At 42.3% G+C, this 16618-nt stretch overlaps 1 protein-coding gene across 1 annotated transcript in view; it reads right to left on the reverse strand.

Moving 5' to 3' along the window:
* GDPD4 (glycerophosphodiester phosphodiesterase domain containing 4) overlaps nt 1-16618 on the reverse strand; it is a gene marked incomplete at both ends in the record, with an annotated part of 58050 nt that overhangs the window by 30280 nt on the left and 11152 nt on the right. Inside the window, 8 exons of the mRNA XM_080913081.1 lie at nt 2830-2912; nt 3229-3374; nt 4205-4275; nt 5087-5187; nt 5258-5356; nt 8381-8440; nt 11263-11356; nt 15668-15771. Coding sequence (XP_080769207.1) covers nt 2830-2912; nt 3229-3374; nt 4205-4275; nt 5087-5187; nt 5258-5356; nt 8381-8440; nt 11263-11356; nt 15668-15771 — 758 coding nt within the window. The remainder of the gene's footprint in view (nt 1-2829; nt 2913-3228; nt 3375-4204; nt 4276-5086; nt 5188-5257; nt 5357-8380; nt 8441-11262; nt 11357-15667; nt 15772-16618) is intronic.

Here is a 16618-nt window from a genome sequence, read left to right on the forward strand (position 1 = left end):
GCAGAGGCCTTTTTTTGTCTACTGCAGATAGTTTCTGAGATTGTATGGCATTTGGAATTCAGGGAACTTTTCAGAGGGTATATATAAATGCTAGGCCGAGGGGCAGTTGCTGGTGGTTGATGTGTTTGTTAGCAGTTATAGTCAAAGAAGAAACAAGAGGTAAGAAATTAGATTCAAGGATCTCTTTCCCCCTCCCCTCTGTCCTTCTTCCACTCCTAATTTGTGCTAGGGGTGAAACGAGGCAGGGGGTAAAAGAACCCACAAAGTAGTTGAGACCACCTACACAGATGTTACAGAATAGTCCACCCAAACGCCAAAGACGATGCCTTCTGCTCAGCATCCCATAGAACTCGCTCTAAACTGGAGCACATATTGGGACACAAAACAAATACCAACAAAAACAGAAAAATTGAAATAATGACATAGGTCCTGTCTGACCACAATGTGGGAAAGCTTGAAATCAACAGCAAAAGAATCTCTAGAAATTACACAGCACACTACAGGCTGATGAATGAGTCAAAAATCAAGAAGAAAAAAATTTAAAACTTCCTCGAGACAAATGAAAATAAAACTACCAGATCAAAATTCCACATGAGGGAAATTCATAGTTCCAAGGGCCTACATTAAAAAAAATAATAAAAAAGAGCATTAAAAAAAACCTCAAAGATGAAACTGAAGAGGTAGCGAAGCAAGAGAAAACACAGCCAAACCCAGTAGACAGGAAGAAATGATAGAAACCAGAGAAGAAATGAATGAAATAGGAAAAATGCATCTAAGAGCTGGGTGTTTTTGAAATATCCAAGGTTGATAGAGCCTTAAACAAGTCAGACAAAGGCAAGAGGAAGAGTCACAGAGGTTACCAGGGTGACATTAGGTTTCGTTGTTAACCCCATTTGATGCTACTCTATGTAAAATTAGAGTCCTACTTTAGTGTCTAGCGGTCCTTCACATTGTATTTTCCCTGTGAAAATTCTGGATAATGGATTTCATGTCCTAGATGAGCCCTGGATGACCTGCAATCCGAGGTAGTAGTGAAGGTTTAGGTATAACTGTTAAAGTGGTAGAGGCATCCGCAAGAGATAATTTTTTAAAAATGATGTCAATCAATAAGCAGAGGAATAAGTTGTTAGAGTTAACATCACAGCAGAGAACCCCTATGTTTTAGGGGTTCACTGGGCCAGAACTTTACCACATTGAGCTCACAACCATTGGGCACTTCTAGAAGTGACAAGAAGGGTCCCATTGAAATGCTCAGTTTCAATGAATGCAAAAATCCCAGCTTGGGGGTCTGGCAACCAAGTCTTAATCACCGCCTTACCACGTGCATTTTAAGCCTTATGGCCTGAGCTACACTTTCCCTTCTTCGAACCCAGGTCACTCCTCTGTTAAATCAAGGGTTCACTTTGCCATTTTCCTCACTGAATGCAGATGGCAGGACTGCATGCTCAGCATCTGTACTAATGTAGCCACTGTAAGTGAAACCTTTCTTCTTCCTAAGGTGCCTACATACATAAATTCTATAGCAATGTGCCTGTGTCCCCCCCCCCCCCTTGCTGGTCGCCCTGATCTAGTCCAAGTATCCTTTGTTTTTCTTTGGAGTATTGATACACCTTGCTGCCCATCACTTTATTAATTCTTTCCAAAGCATATTAAAAACAACAACAGCAAAGTGGACTGGGTATAGCTCAGTGGAAAAGTGCTGTCCTGGCTTGTACAAAGCCCCGAGTTTGAGTTCCATCGTTGTAAAATCTGAAATTAAAATGTATTTCTTTTTTAAAAAAGCTGGATGTGGTGGTATACACCTGTAGTCCCAGGTTCCATTTAGGAAGTAGAAACAGAGGCTAGGAAGTTTACATCAACTCATCCTCAGCTACATAGTGAGTCCAAGGGCATCTTTGGACTCAAAGTTACACAAGATACTGGCTTCCCAAAACCAAGGCCAAATACAAAGTTGGTGAAATAACTCCCAGATGTGACAACCTGATTTTCATCTCTGGGGCCCACATGGCGGAAAGGAAGAGCCACCTCCATCCTCTGACTTCTGTTACTATACACCATGGCACAATGTACACATGCATAAGCAAACATGTAAGTATAAAATTAAATTAAAAACAAATACAAAGGAACAAATCAACAACAACAAGAAAACCAATAGGCCATCTAGCCTCTGACCCCTACCCTGGCTGTCCATTACATATTTATGGAGCTCTGTGGTTTGTTATTGCTCACTAACACGCCTTTGAATAAGCTGGTGCTTTTGTCTAAAATGACATCACTCTGCTTAGCAAAATATCTTCCTTTAGGGCTAACTTACACATAACTTTGAGCATATAAATTATTTCCTCCACAGAATAAGAGGCATCCTTCTCCTTCTCCGAGGCTCCATCACACTTGATTTATTCTTCTCTGGAAAGGCTTTTTCTCACAAATGGCCTTGTGCTGTGCTCACTTGTAACTATGTCACATCACCTTCACCCCAGGAAGGAAAAGGTGACCACATCTCACTCAGCTGCATTTCCTGAACACTCTGAAGGCAGCCTAGATCATAGCAGATATCTAGAAAATGTTGATGAGTAAGTCCTGGGTTAGGGTTAGTGGTTTACAGGAAAAACCTTGAATCACATGTGGTTTGTGAGCTTCTGATAAAGAACACAGGGGTAAAGGGATATATTTTATAGGAGAGATGTGGTTCATATGTGTGGCATGTGCAAATATGCTATACAAACCTGGAAGAAGCCCTTCCAGGCTTATTCTCTTTACCCCTTGAGCCGACTGGTCCTTTCCCCTGACACTGGACAAATCCCCTCTTGTCCTCTACCCTCGTCCTACCTTAAGTGTACATCTGTCTCCAGGCCAGAAACTTCAAACTCAACAGCCTTCTCAAAGGACATCATGGTGTTCTCCGGTGCCAGCTATGGAAGAAAGAGACATCGAGCACTATGCCTTAGCGTCCTTCCTCCCAACATTTCTTTTATGGCAGACATGGAGCCTGGGAATGAAAGAGCTTTGAGAAGCAGAGCTTGGCTCCCTGAGCTCGCTTTCCAAAGAGGCCAACTATGATCCCCTCTCTCCAGCCCAACACTGGGCACAGAAAGGAGAAGCTGACCAGGAGTTAGATGGCCTGAGTTCAAGCAAGCTTCCCTTTCCTCTCCGGGGCTGTTGCTATGACCAAGCTTCCCTTCTCTCATCCACAGGCCCCACACCTACCTTCAATAGTCTCGGACCTACCATGGGGGCGCCTCTGTGTCCAAAGAGGGCAGGCTTAGGCCCTAAATTATGCTTCTCCAGAACGCAGGGAGAATAAATCCCCAGTGGCATCAAATAAAGATATAAAAGAATGATCAGGAATGACAGTCCAGCAGCTATTTGTAGAGCTGGAAAAGGTGGAAGGAGAGGAGGCAGGTGGGTAAAAAAAGAAAGAGGGATAGAGAGCCATTTCAAACGGCTAACTACCCAAGGCATCAGCCAAGCCCTGATTAACTTTTCTATTTCTATCACATCCTCTTTCAGGGGTTTAGATATAAATACACAGGATTGTTCAAATATAAGAATTTTTTTTTCAGGGCTGGGTATTAAATCCAGACCACATGTTTGCTAGGCAAGTGCTCTACCACTGACCTACATTTCAGACAAAGACATTATTATTAAGGCAATATTGCTGGAACTTGAAAGTAAAAATGGAAAAATGGTACAGAAGGTGGGTGGGAGGAAGGAAAGGGAGGAAATGTAAGAAACAGCGTCTCAGAAGAGGTGCTTGTCTGGCTCTGATGCTGGTAAGATTGTCTGGAGACCGTTTAACTTAGGGTGGAGCAGTATAGACTGGGAGAGATACCAATGGGCAGGCGTGTGAATGGGAGCTCTGTCACCTCTTATGGAAGCTGAGGACACATGACATAACTTCTCTGGGTCTTCATCTTTTTATGTGAATTAGGTCTGGCAGCTAAGACTGCTCACAGAGGTGATGTAACACTGCCGCCTCATCATAGTTGATAAATATCAGTTTTGTTTCTTTTTCTCCTTCTTTCTCCTCTTCTCACTACACACCTCCACCCATGGCCAGCTCCCACACCACCACCTATCTTTATTTTCTCTTATCAACTGCTTTCCAGCACCTTCTGTTCCAGACCTCTGAGGGTTCCGCCCACATGTACATTGTTTAAACTACTACTTCAGTGACTCTCAAAATGAGATCTCCATCTCTAACCTCTTAACCTTCTGAACACATTACACCTCTCCAGTATTTCGTGCTCATAGTCTTCCATCCTGGATCTTCTTCTAACTAAAACAGAGAAAATAGTTCATTGTTGGTCACTTTAAGTTCCTGACCTAGAAATATTTTCTAAAATTTACTACAATCACCACACACACACACACACACACACACACACACACACGCACACGCACACGCACACGCACATGCACACACACATGCACACACCAGCACCAATATTAAGCCAACCCTTCGCCTGCACCTTCCCACAAGCCAGGAAGCAAGTGTCCTCCTTTACTTAACCAGTGGTAAAAAGAGATATAGAAACAAGACCCCACTGCTTTCCATTTGCAAAGCAGTTCAACATGCAGGCCTCACTGTCTGCTCTCCTATCATTGCAGAATAGACAAGAATCCAGCTGCAGAGGCGGCCATTTCTGATTCTTTTAGTTGCTAGGTAAGACAGGGACTCACAGAAGACCTAACTGAGTTGCCTGATATAACCAGAGCTCTCAGGACATGGTATTAGCTGAAATCAGTGACATTCGTGTATAAACAGGCTGTCTTATACGTAACATTCATGTCAAAGGAGAACTAAGATGCCCTATGCTATCCCCGTCACTCCAGATAAATAATGTGCATTAACCTAGAGGGGAAAAAAATGTTTTTTCTAAAAGAATCTTTCTCAGAAAAAGGCTGACTTAGTCACGGAAATACTATGATAGGCTATAGGGATTGGTAAGTGAGACCATAAAAACCATGCCTACATAACACGCTAAAGAAATTTCAAAGAGGTACATGGGTCACTAGCTACCATTTCTGTTTCTTTGAGCGATAGGTGCAAGTTGGAGAGGTCAGGTAAGGTTCCACCTCACACGATGTACCTTCTGATTCCAAGTGGGCCACACAGATGGCTAGAGGCCAGGAAATTATAATCATCACAGTTATGAGGCTCACGTGCACGAAGGGAGCAAAGATCTGGGGAAAAGCCAAAAGTCAGACTGGACACATGTGGACACGGTGCTGAGAGCTATAGGACGATGCTCACCTGCAGGGACAGTCCGGCTATCAGCCACTTGTCCTTCCAGTACTGGTTCAAAATGCTAAGTAAGAAGGAACACAGGAAAATGGCTAGAAAAATGAAGACCTGTGGAAAGAGAGAGGAGTTTTTTGGATCAGAACTGTCCTTGTAAATTGCATATGATTAATTATACCACCTTAGAGTCTGTCTTTTTAATCTAATCACCTTGTGACTCCTCAGTGGTAGATGGTTCCAATAGCTTCCTTTCCTTGTTCCGTTGCTGTGTAGTGTGACTGGAAGGAATTACGTAATTGTGTGACTTAATGCCACCACCAATCTTGTCTCTCCATCCTTAGCCAGGCCCTTTTCAGTTACCGTCATCCTCAGACATCCACCCACTTTCAACAATAACCATTAGGAACCTTCTCCTCCTCTTTGACTTAACAAACGAAGAAAGAAGGGCAAGAAGGGAGCCCTGGGTCCCGAGAAGGCTCGATGCCCCCATAGGGGAGTGATAGGGCGGAGGAGGGGGATGGGCAGGTAGGGGAGCACCCTTGTGGTGGCAGGGGAGAGAGGTGGAGTGGGGGGCTTTCAGGAAGGTAAACCATGAGGGGATAACATTTGAGATGTAAATCAACGAAATAACCAATAAAAAAAGACGTGCAAGCCAACCTCTCAAATACATTAACTCAAAGTTACCAGCCTATCAGCAAACTAAATGCATATAGCTGTTGAACTGGTGAACTTACCTCTTATTCAATATCAAGCTTTACAAATAATTTTGAGGATATAAGCCATAATAAGGAACAAATAAAATAAAATCTGGTCATGTTAAACATAGCTACTCATGAAAGCTCTTTCTGGACTCAGCCACATTAGTCAGACATTCTGATTTTGAGCTTAGAATATGAGGTGTGTTTTGAGCCGGATATATAGAAATGCTGCCTTATGGAAGAAGCCAGTTTGTGTACATAGCATCCTTATCTATTGTTCTATTAGTTATGTGGACTGGGCAAGTCCTTTTCCATCATTAAAAAAAACAAACTGTAATTCCAGGCTTATTTAAAGTCAAAGCAACCAAGATATATTAGGTCTGTATTGTTAGAAATTTCAGAGGCATCCCATTATTGCTAGCTAACTGATACCTTAAGAATTTTTATAAGGAAGTCAAGTTATTAGCATGTTTACAAGTACTTTGACTCATCACTGCAATCTAAAAATGCTCTCTGGGATTTCCTGGGTAATCTAGAGAGTGCTGATCCTATCCCTTCTGGGTTATTCTGGAAAAGGATAAAAGTAAACTTCCAAAACCTAAAGAACCCCCCTTGCCAATAGAAGCAGACTCAATAGGTCTTGTTCTTGCTGGTTTGAAGGTCTAGCCAGAATAATGACCTTCCAGGGGAAGGACATATCCTCTCGTAAACCTCTCCATCACTTCTCATTGCCACAGCTTCATAACCAGAGTTAGATCCAGAAATAGTTCAGGACAAGAAGGCTTAGAAAACAATGGCAAGATTTTATCAACTTAGTGGGCAAAATTCCCATTGAAGATGGTATAGGAATTGATTCTAAGGATGATGCCAGACAAGAAGAAAGCATAATTTTATAGACTAGTCTAGCTTTTACTGATTGGAACATATCTGGGATAGATTCAAGCAGCATTTTGTTCTCTGAAACTGATTCAATAAACATTACATGTATCAAAAAAAAAAGGTATAATAAAGACGTTCACTAAAGCATATGACTTAATTGGATACTAGCTTTTCCACTTAAGACACTGACGAAACCATCTTGCTGGCCGTGTATGAGAAAGGTAAGATTCTGTGGCTAGAATTTAGCCTAGAGTATATGCCTCATCTGCTCCTGGCTGAAGACAGTAGCTGTGCTTAATCAAAGTGGGCTGCCAACAGTGTCTTGGCTGAAGATGTATTGGAAGGAGTTGATGGAATATTAAGTTTCTTGCATCCAAAGTCGAAAATGGATAGCATTAGCACCAAGGCCTTTTCTTTTCATATGAATTCTTCCCATGCAACAGCTTATGGTTTCAATTTCCATTTATTTTAATAATACTTAAGTTACACTTCCAATTTGAATTTCTCACTTGAGCAAGAGGAGATTTAAGGATGCCACTCAAAAGACTTGACATGTTCCCAGACTTGAAGAAACGTTAGCATGCGGTCACAGCTATGCTTGAGAAGGTCTGTAAAAAGGAAGCACATGCTGGAGCTGATGGAGTCAGTGGTGGGACAAAGTCAGAAACCGCATGTTGCAAGTATGTCATTGGTCCACGGAGAGTAGAATGACTGTCATTGGTCCATGGAGAGTGGGATGACTGTCATTGGTCCACAGAGAGTGGGATGACTACCATTGGTCCACAGAGAGTGGGATGACTACCATTGGTCCACAGAGAGTGGGATGACTACCATTGGTCCACAGAGAGTGGGATGACTACCATTGGTCCATGGAGAGTGAGATAATTGCCATTGGTCCACAGAAAGTGGGATAATTCCATTGGTCCACTAAGAGAAGGATGACTGCCATTGGTCCACAGAGAATAGGATGAGGTTGCCTGGTCTCTGGGGACCAGATGGACTGATTGAGAGAAGCCGTGGTGTTATCATTTTAAAGGGACTCAGCTAAGGAAAGGTCACTCCGATATTAAAGGAGACATTTCAGGGGGATCATAAGGAAGCAGTCACTGACCCAAGGAAAGTATAACCATGGAAAGAGCCACTGCCCTCCCCACCATGACCGGCGGAGGCCCAAACAGAGGAAGTAGGATGTCTTAGAAGTAGAAGTTTAGGTCAGAGATGGGGTTACTACCGTGAAGCACCGTTTTACTGACTTAAATGAGAATGCTATTGTAATGGAAAAGGACCACACAAGTAAGAAATTTGCCTAAGATTGGGACAGGAAGAACAAAGCTGGTGAACGTGACAAGAACCAGTGGGAGAGAGGAAAGACGGTATAGGCTCAGCAAGCTCGGTACTTCAGTTCCTACTGTCAGAGATTTGCTTATTTCAGATAAGCATACACAAGCTGATCTGTTCAGGGAATGATGGAAGAGAGCCAGAGGCACGTGTGGCATGGCCCACTGGGGGGCTCCTACCATCCTGACTGTGGTCTCCGGTAAAGACAACGTTGTCTTACCTTATGTGACATATGCAGGTTTAGTTCAATTCTTTCCCAGAGCAACAGAAACCCAAGCAACTGCAAAGCAAAGGAGGAGAGGTGACCATTTCCAGATTAAGATTACTAAAGTCCCGCCCAGAGCAGCTCAGTAGTTCCAGTACCTCTCATGACGGTACTTTGCTTCTTTGGGCTACCAGTTATTTTCTCCTGCCATGTTACTTCTCATCTCCTTCAGGCTCCTCCCCATGCCTCTGATCTTTGCAGCTAGTTCAAATGTCATTTTCTGTCTGTAGCTTCTATTAGCACCCTAGGAAGAATTCATTCGCCTTTCCTCTGGGATCTCACAGCCATTTCCACTGACGCTTCCTGAATTTCTGCATACTCTGTGATGGACTTCATGCTGGCATTGCTTAGATCCACTAACAAGAGAAGAGAGTCTGTGAGCCAGCTCTCCCAAGGGTCATTTAAGAGCTCTTTCCAGACTGGTGCTGATGTTATGATTGTCATTAACACTGGAATATGCTCAATACATTTTAAATCTACATCTAAATCTAGCCATTCTTCAGGTAAGTATGAACATAGAAACTGCAAGCCTGAGTCCTCAGATGCTAGCACACTCATGTGCAAAGCACTTCTCGTTTACAATAATTTTGTATACGTGATTTTATTTATTTTTACTCAGCCCTATAAAAGTACCATTTTATTAAATACCATTCTTATTTTAAAAGAAACCAAAGCTTAGGAGAGTTAGTCAAGTTATAGTAATCTTGACCAAAGTTACTACTCAGTAACCTTGTTCTTCACCGCGGGGAATCACACTCCGGCCTTGCACGGTGCACAGCATTCTCACCACTGAGCTTCACACTGAGCTCTCTGAGTAAGCGCCCTAAAGATGGGGGGGCATGCAAAGCTAGGCTTCTTTCCTTCCTCACCACTGGTCAAGAGAGCTAGGCTAAAGTAGTCTGTGGAAACTGAGACTCTGCTGGGCACTAATAATCTCACAATGGAAGCTAACAAGCCCATTTCCCACTAATTGTGTGTAAGTGTGGTACAAGTCAGTAGACCAGAATTTAGCTTAGAGCATATATTACATCTGCATCTTCCTTGCTGAAAAGAAAGATTCTACCTTCATATCACAACTTCTAAAATGATTTTCTGAAAATGGAAACCCAACCCATGTTTGCCAAGTACCTTACTCTTACTGTTAAAGCCTTTAAATCTGTCCCATGTGTGTCTCCCCATTAGTCTACATTATCCCTTTCTTAACAAAATATCAAATATATTTATCTCCTGTTACTCTCTCAAAATATGTTTTCTCAGCCCACAATGTTCCTTCCCATTTCAATCCCCCTATGTCCAAAACCATCATCTGTTCAAGAGCTCATTCCAACGCTGCTACATTGTGTGTGTGTGTGTGTGTGTGTGTGTGTGTGTGTGTGTGTGTGTACTTGGTATGGATGTTTGCATGTGGAAACATTTACACAGTACATAGACCACTTTTGTCTTTGAATAAAGGTCTTTCACTGTCCCTGAAGCTGATTGCTACCTAGTCAGTGAGTTTTGAGGACTTCCCTGTCACTGCCCTGTCCCCACCACAACCTTGGGGCTGATTCTGGAGCTCTGGTGTAGGTCTATATACTTACACAGCAGATGCTTTACTGACTATGCGGTCTCCAGCCCTCCAGTGCTAATAAGTTGTATTGGTGTTCTTTGCTAGAAGCTATCTCTTCCCTCTTAGAACCCTTGACAAGCTTCATGTGGGTATCTCTAATGGTAATTACAAAGTTCCATCAGAAGTAGTTACTTTTTTTAGGTGCCTTAGTTGTCTAGACCTTTCTAACACTGAATGAAGAAACAGCCATAACTTCTAATCTGTGAAGATTAATTTTCCTTGTCAATGTGATTGGATTTAGAACCACCATGGAAATACTTGTGCATGTCTGTATAAGATTTTTTACATACAGAAAGGTCTGACCTAGGAAGGGAGACCCACTCTGAATATGGGCATTCCGTGGGCTGAGGCCTTAAGCTGAATAGAAAGGACAAAGGGAGCTGAGGGTGAGCATTGATCTATCTTGGCTTCCCAGCCAAGAGATTTAATATGACCAGATTTAAGACTCCATTAGCCTGCCGCTTACCACCTTTCCTTCTCTACCTCAGAAGGTTACATCCTTTCAAACTGTGAGTCAAATGACCCCCACCAAGTTTCAACTGTCAGTGAGAAACAGAATGAATACATTCTCTATCAAGGGCTCTCCATGAAGATAGAAACCATGTTTTACTTTTATTGACATCTACATATTCAATACTTATCACAGTACTTTCATAATAACTGATACAATTTTAGAAAAATTATTGCAATTGGCAACATATTTAAGTGTTTGAATCTTGTGTGTCAGAGAGAAATCAGTGGAATTATGAAATTAAAGTAAGTACACAGTTTTCAGCTAAAGTTATCTTTCTGTTTGGTTCTTCCTTTCCATGGACCTTTCTCTTATGTGCTGTGCATTCTTCATACAATATGACTTTACCATGTCCTACAATAGAGGCAGGGTCGTAAACACACAGTGTTTGCATCTGAGCTACGTGACTAGCATTTGCATATATCCCAGACTGTGAGTACAAAGCTCTTGGCTTTTAATGATAATACTGAGCAAACTAATGGATAGAGTATTAAATGAGGAAATAAAAGAGGGGAGTTCTGTCACCCTCTGAAGGGTCAATTGATTAGACACATCCTCTAAATAGCATAAATCTCCTTCGGCCATCCCTTGTACATGAAGCTGAGGGAGCTGGTATAAACTCCAACTCTACTACTACCAAAACTCCAGATAGAGACAGTGGGACATGAAGGATTAACCCATGAGGCTGTTCAACAAACAATGAGAAACATCACTCACCAAAAGCAAAGAAGTGTAGGTGACCATGATCCCAATTGCACTCAGCAGTAAAATGGACCAAAAGAACCAGCATCTTGTCCCTAGATAAACAACCCTGAAAAAAATGTTTCAGTCCTTAAAACACAGGAGGAGCCAGAAATAGAGTCTGCATTAAGGGCGAAGACAAGAAGAGGTTAGACGAGGCGTTAATAAATGGCGGGGACAAGAAGAGGAGCACTTTGTGGACAGAACTGTGAGCACTTTGGGGATTTTTTTTTTAATTTGAATTTTGGACTGTAATCAACCAGATATATTAATGTTCAAATTTATATCATCTTTAATAATCGATGTGATGTAGAAATTCTGCAGTAACAAAACAAAAAGAATCACCCTCTGTCTTAGTTTCCATTGTTGTAAACAGACACCATGACCAAGGCAACTCTGGAGCTGGCTCACAGGTTCAGAGGGTCAGTCCATTATCATTATGACAGAAAGCATGGCAGTGTCTAGGCAGGCACAGTGTTAGAGGATCTAAGAGTTTACCTCTTGTTCCAAAGGCAGACAGGAGAAGACTGTCACGGGCAGCGAGGAGGAGGTTTCAAAGCCCACTCCTACGGTGACAAACTTTCTCCAAGAAGCCCACACCTCCTAACAGTGCCACTTCCTGGGCCAAGAATACTCAACCCCCCCACATCCCCTAAACTAATTACATCAAGATGACTAGTTGTCTCTACCTTTCAAGCCCCTTGTTCAAGTACAGTATCCCTTTTCCATAACTGCTGTCATCTCTATGAGAGAGCTATGTCCTTCACATGTTGTTCCTAAAGTGCCATTTGTGGGAGAGACAACGCTGTATTTGTCTAGGTTTTTGATGCCAAAGAATCTATACTTCTTATTTCAAGAAAACACAAATGACCTTCCTTCCATTCAGAAACTAGAGAAATACTTCGAAGATATTTTTTTTTTAAATGGCAGGTAGCTTTCATAGCAAGAAGTTTCTTGGGTGAAGATGTTGCGGGGGAGGGGCACTCTGTAAGAGAGAGCTCAGAAGGAGGGCTCCAGATGTGGCCCAGTGGTAACTATGCATCTAGTGTGTGAGGCACCAGGATCCTTCTCAGAGGTTGGATGGAAAAGAGGACCCAATGAAGCTCCCAAAACAAATGAAATTGTGCCAAACAAAATACAATTAATAGAACAATAAAAAAAAGATGAAAAAATTTCTAAGATCCAAGTCTGACAAGACTCAAAGGGTGTCTGTCACCTGACAACATGAGTTTGATCTCCACAGCCAATGTGATGGATGGTAGGGGAGAACTGAGTCCTGCAAGCTGTACACTTGTTTCCATACATGCACTGTGATACACACACACACACACACACACACACACACACACACACACAAATAAATACTTTTAAAAAGTTTTTAAAGTGATTTTCAGAGAAGTAAACAGTTGGATTCACAGAACAAAAATAGCATTGCTTTCAAAAAGTACAATCAAACAAACCTCAGAAAGAAGATTAAAAGAAAGATCAAAGATGATCTTAACAGTGGTTTACATGAAGCCAAAGTATTATTACTCAAACAGTAACTGAGTGTTGATATTGACTATGCTTCCAAGTGACAGAAAAACTTAAGAATTGACATTTAATGTGACATCTTTCTTCACAGTCATCTTGCTAACCATATTACTTATTTTTATTTCTTCCCAACCCCTAAAGCTGTCTTTGAGGTATTTGATCACTGGTGACCCTCTTGACTGAGCCCAGACACTCAGGGCTGCTCTCTCGCTTGCTTTGCAGGTGCCGGGCTGCTCTTGGCTCCGCTGTGACAACCGGAGGGAAGGAAGAATAAGGATCTTTCTCCTTCTTCTATTCCTTCTGTCTCTGCCGTCTGTGGTCGCTCCTCATGGAGGGGCGATAGGTCAAAAGGGAGTGTCATTTAGAATGAAGAGGAGCCTGCTTATGCAACTGCTTATATGTAATGTAACCCGAAACAGGAAGTCTCTTTTTGCCCACCACCTCTTTAGCCTGGGAGTACGTAATCCTGATGGCTGCAGGCTCATTCTACATGCACTGGCCCCATTTAAGCTGCAGCGTAATGTTTCCTGAGCAGCTTTTTCTTACTGGAGAGTTACACTCTAAGGGAAATATTTATCTTTTTAAAAATATTGTTTATATTTAGCTATTTTGTGGGCACTGGAGGGACATGTCGCAGCATACACGTGGCAGTTAGAAGATTTCTGGTGGGAGTCAGTTCTCTCCTGACACCATGTGGGGTTCAGAGGTCAGATTGATGTTGTCAGCCTCTACCTGTTGAGCCATTTTTCCTGCCTCAGTGTCTCTAGCACTGATACCAAATTGTAACACAAAGACACAACGTGAGCTTGAAGCAGAACACGAACGAAGAGAGCGTACACATCATCGTGAAACCCTGGGAGCCAAATAAAGAGGACACTTTTAAAAGAAGGCAACATTCTCCAGGACAGCTTAGGTTCAAAAGATCAAAGATAGAGAGCACACTTCTCAACATAAGCAAAGGGTGAGGGAGTTTCGGGGCTAAGAGAAAAACTGCAAATTAGAATTCCAAGTCTGTCCGAGATACCCTGCAAGAATAAAGATGAAATATAGCCATCTTCACAAAAATAGGAACTTCCAGAAATAGTCCCCGGCAGGTTCTTGTTAAAGGAAATTCAACGGCTTTATGTATGTTGCCACCAGACAACTTGTGCTGTGCTTAGCTACACTTTGATAGCGTTCAAGGGAAGTGCAGACCTGGGGCTATTAGACATTGGAGATCTCAGTCCTTTCACAGAGAGCAATGAGAGTGCATGCGCTGAAGAATAATCCAGAACGGATCTATAGCAAAATTGCTTAGAAACTAGTAAAACGTATTGAACACGCTCAAAGCATGTACAGTACAAAGAAAAAATGCTTCTAAAGAGAATATATTTTTCTAACTGCTTTGAAACACAAATGACTCAAATGAAAACAAAGATAACCACATCAGGAAGACGTTTGGAGAAATCAGAATTGGAATATTTAATGTTGCCATTGGCAACTCACTACAGGAACTGTCGCTTACCTTTGCAGTGAGCACGACTGGCCATATAGCCTTTGACAAAAGAACAATCCAGAACTGGTTTTAAATGTTCCTTCTTTTAATTCCACTTGTGTTAATCTACTCTGAGGAACATTAGCCAAAAAGTGAAAATTTCACTTGATTGTTATCAAGACATGAATGCTGTCCATAAAGCTTAGGCAAAAATAAGTAAGCACCCCGCTTTGCCAGCTAATCAGCCACGGTAGCAGATACTTGTAATCTCAGCACTTAGAAGGTGCGAGTGGGGTCAGTGAGAATGCCAGTTTGAGGATAGCCTGGGCTACGTGGCAAGGCTCTGCTCCTGTCCCACCACCCCACCATACAGAAAGCAAAGTTAATGCACCTTCATGTCATCGTCTAAAATCACATAAAATAAAGTTCAATATGAGTGTTAGTAATCTATTGAGTGTTCATGCTGATTTTATGTAAAAATTCAAAACAAAGTTATAATGGTATAAAATAAAGAAAAAGGCTAGGTTGTGACTGTCACTTGAAAATATGACTATTTTCCAATTTTCTGCATTTAAAAAATTATTACAGTCTAATCATTGTGCGGGTGCTCTCATGTGTGAGGTCAAAGGGCAGCTTGCAGAAGTCGCTTCTCTCCTCCCACCATATGGTTCCGGGAAATTGACCTCAGACCAGTGGGCTCTGTGTGAGATGCCTTATTTATCTCACCAGCCCTAATTTTATGCACTTTTTTTACACTTAAAATAACCAACAAGATTTAACTTTTAGAAAGAGAAAAATAAATTGCATTTCATTAAGAAAAAAAAAAAAAAGGAGGCCTCACATCTAAACCTGCCTTCTCTCACAAACACCAAATAATGGGTTAGGTTTACAAAACTGATAGGGTGCATCGGGTCGGAAAACTGGGGTGTCTGAGACTGGTCCAGGAGTAGCTATGAGAGAGAGCTGAGAAGAGATAAGTGACCCTGTGTTCAGAGTTTCAAGGGACCCCTAAAGACAAAAGGAGGAAGCAAAAGCTCTAGAGAAAGCAGGGTTGAGAGGTATAATCATGAGAAGTGTGGACATCGGTAATCTAATGGACTTCAAAGTGAAGACGACAGAGATTCCTGTCTGAGGCTGGGGATTCTGGTAGCACAGAGAAAGCTGAGAACACCATTTGACATTCAGTGCATTGAGTGAGCACCGGTGGGAGGTGCAAGTTTGGGTGCTGAGTTTGACTACTGTCCAAAGCCACACCTCTTACCCACAAGCTGTGCAAAACCCACCTCTATCCACCCTTCCAACCTGGGAAAGCCCGAGTGACTCTCCAATAAAGGAGTCCCATACGCCAATAAAAACACAGAAGACAGCACTCACCAGTCAAAGCTGTTGTATTCGTTGGAGGTTTCTACCCAGACGAACAGAAGAAGTGCAGACAAGATGAATGCAACTACCAGGCACATATAAAAAAATTGCTCTTTCTGGAAAGAGAAAAAGAGCTCCATTTATTCATGCTACCTCAATAATTCTCCTAGACACTTGCCCAAGGTCAGTACCGTTTTGCTGTTGGACATTATCACTATGCTAAAATAATCTGAGGTTTTGTAAGGAGTAGGAATTGAAAATAAGATGGCAGGTACACACAGAAGGGACACCCGGATGGGCTGAAGAGGCTTGTGGGAAGCGAGGCAGCAAACCACTGCCCGGAGTGCAGACACAGCCAACTCCATCCTACGCTCCTCCACAGAACCTCAGTGGGCTCAACCCCTCCCAGGGCTCCCTATGTGATCACACTGTAACCATCCAAACAGCCTTCCATAGCCCACATGGTTATGTAAGATTAGTCCTTGCCCATCCCCTACCTCACCTCTTCTCCACTGACTCTTTCCAGATACCAGTCCCACTGGCTGCTTTCTGTTTCTATAACACATCAAACTTCATCCTTACTCTGGAGGAGCGAGGTACTCGGCAGTTCTGCCTGGAGTGCATTTGTCGCAACAGGAGGCTGGCTCTGTCTCTTCATCTGGAGATTAATCAAAGGACTTGCTTTCCTCCCGGTCTCTAACCACTCCCCTTCCCATTTTCTAATACATCTCTCTATTTTATCTTCAAAGAGCTTATTACTATCTGAGAGCATTTCTCGGCTATTATTTATCGCATAACTTATTCCACTAGAATAAAAGCTGCTGCAAGACCAGGAAAAAGCTTCAGCTGTCTTGGCTACTGTAGTGTATGTAATATACGTTCTGATAAATAAGTCTGTCTCTCTTCTTTTAACCTCATAACTGTTCTGGCTTGAAATTTTTCAAGGGTTCCTCTCTGTATATA

This window comes from Micromys minutus (genome assembly GCF_963924665.1).
Source record: "Micromys minutus genome assembly, chromosome: 2".
Classification (NCBI taxonomy): Eukaryota; Metazoa; Chordata; class Mammalia; order Rodentia; family Muridae; genus Micromys; species Micromys minutus.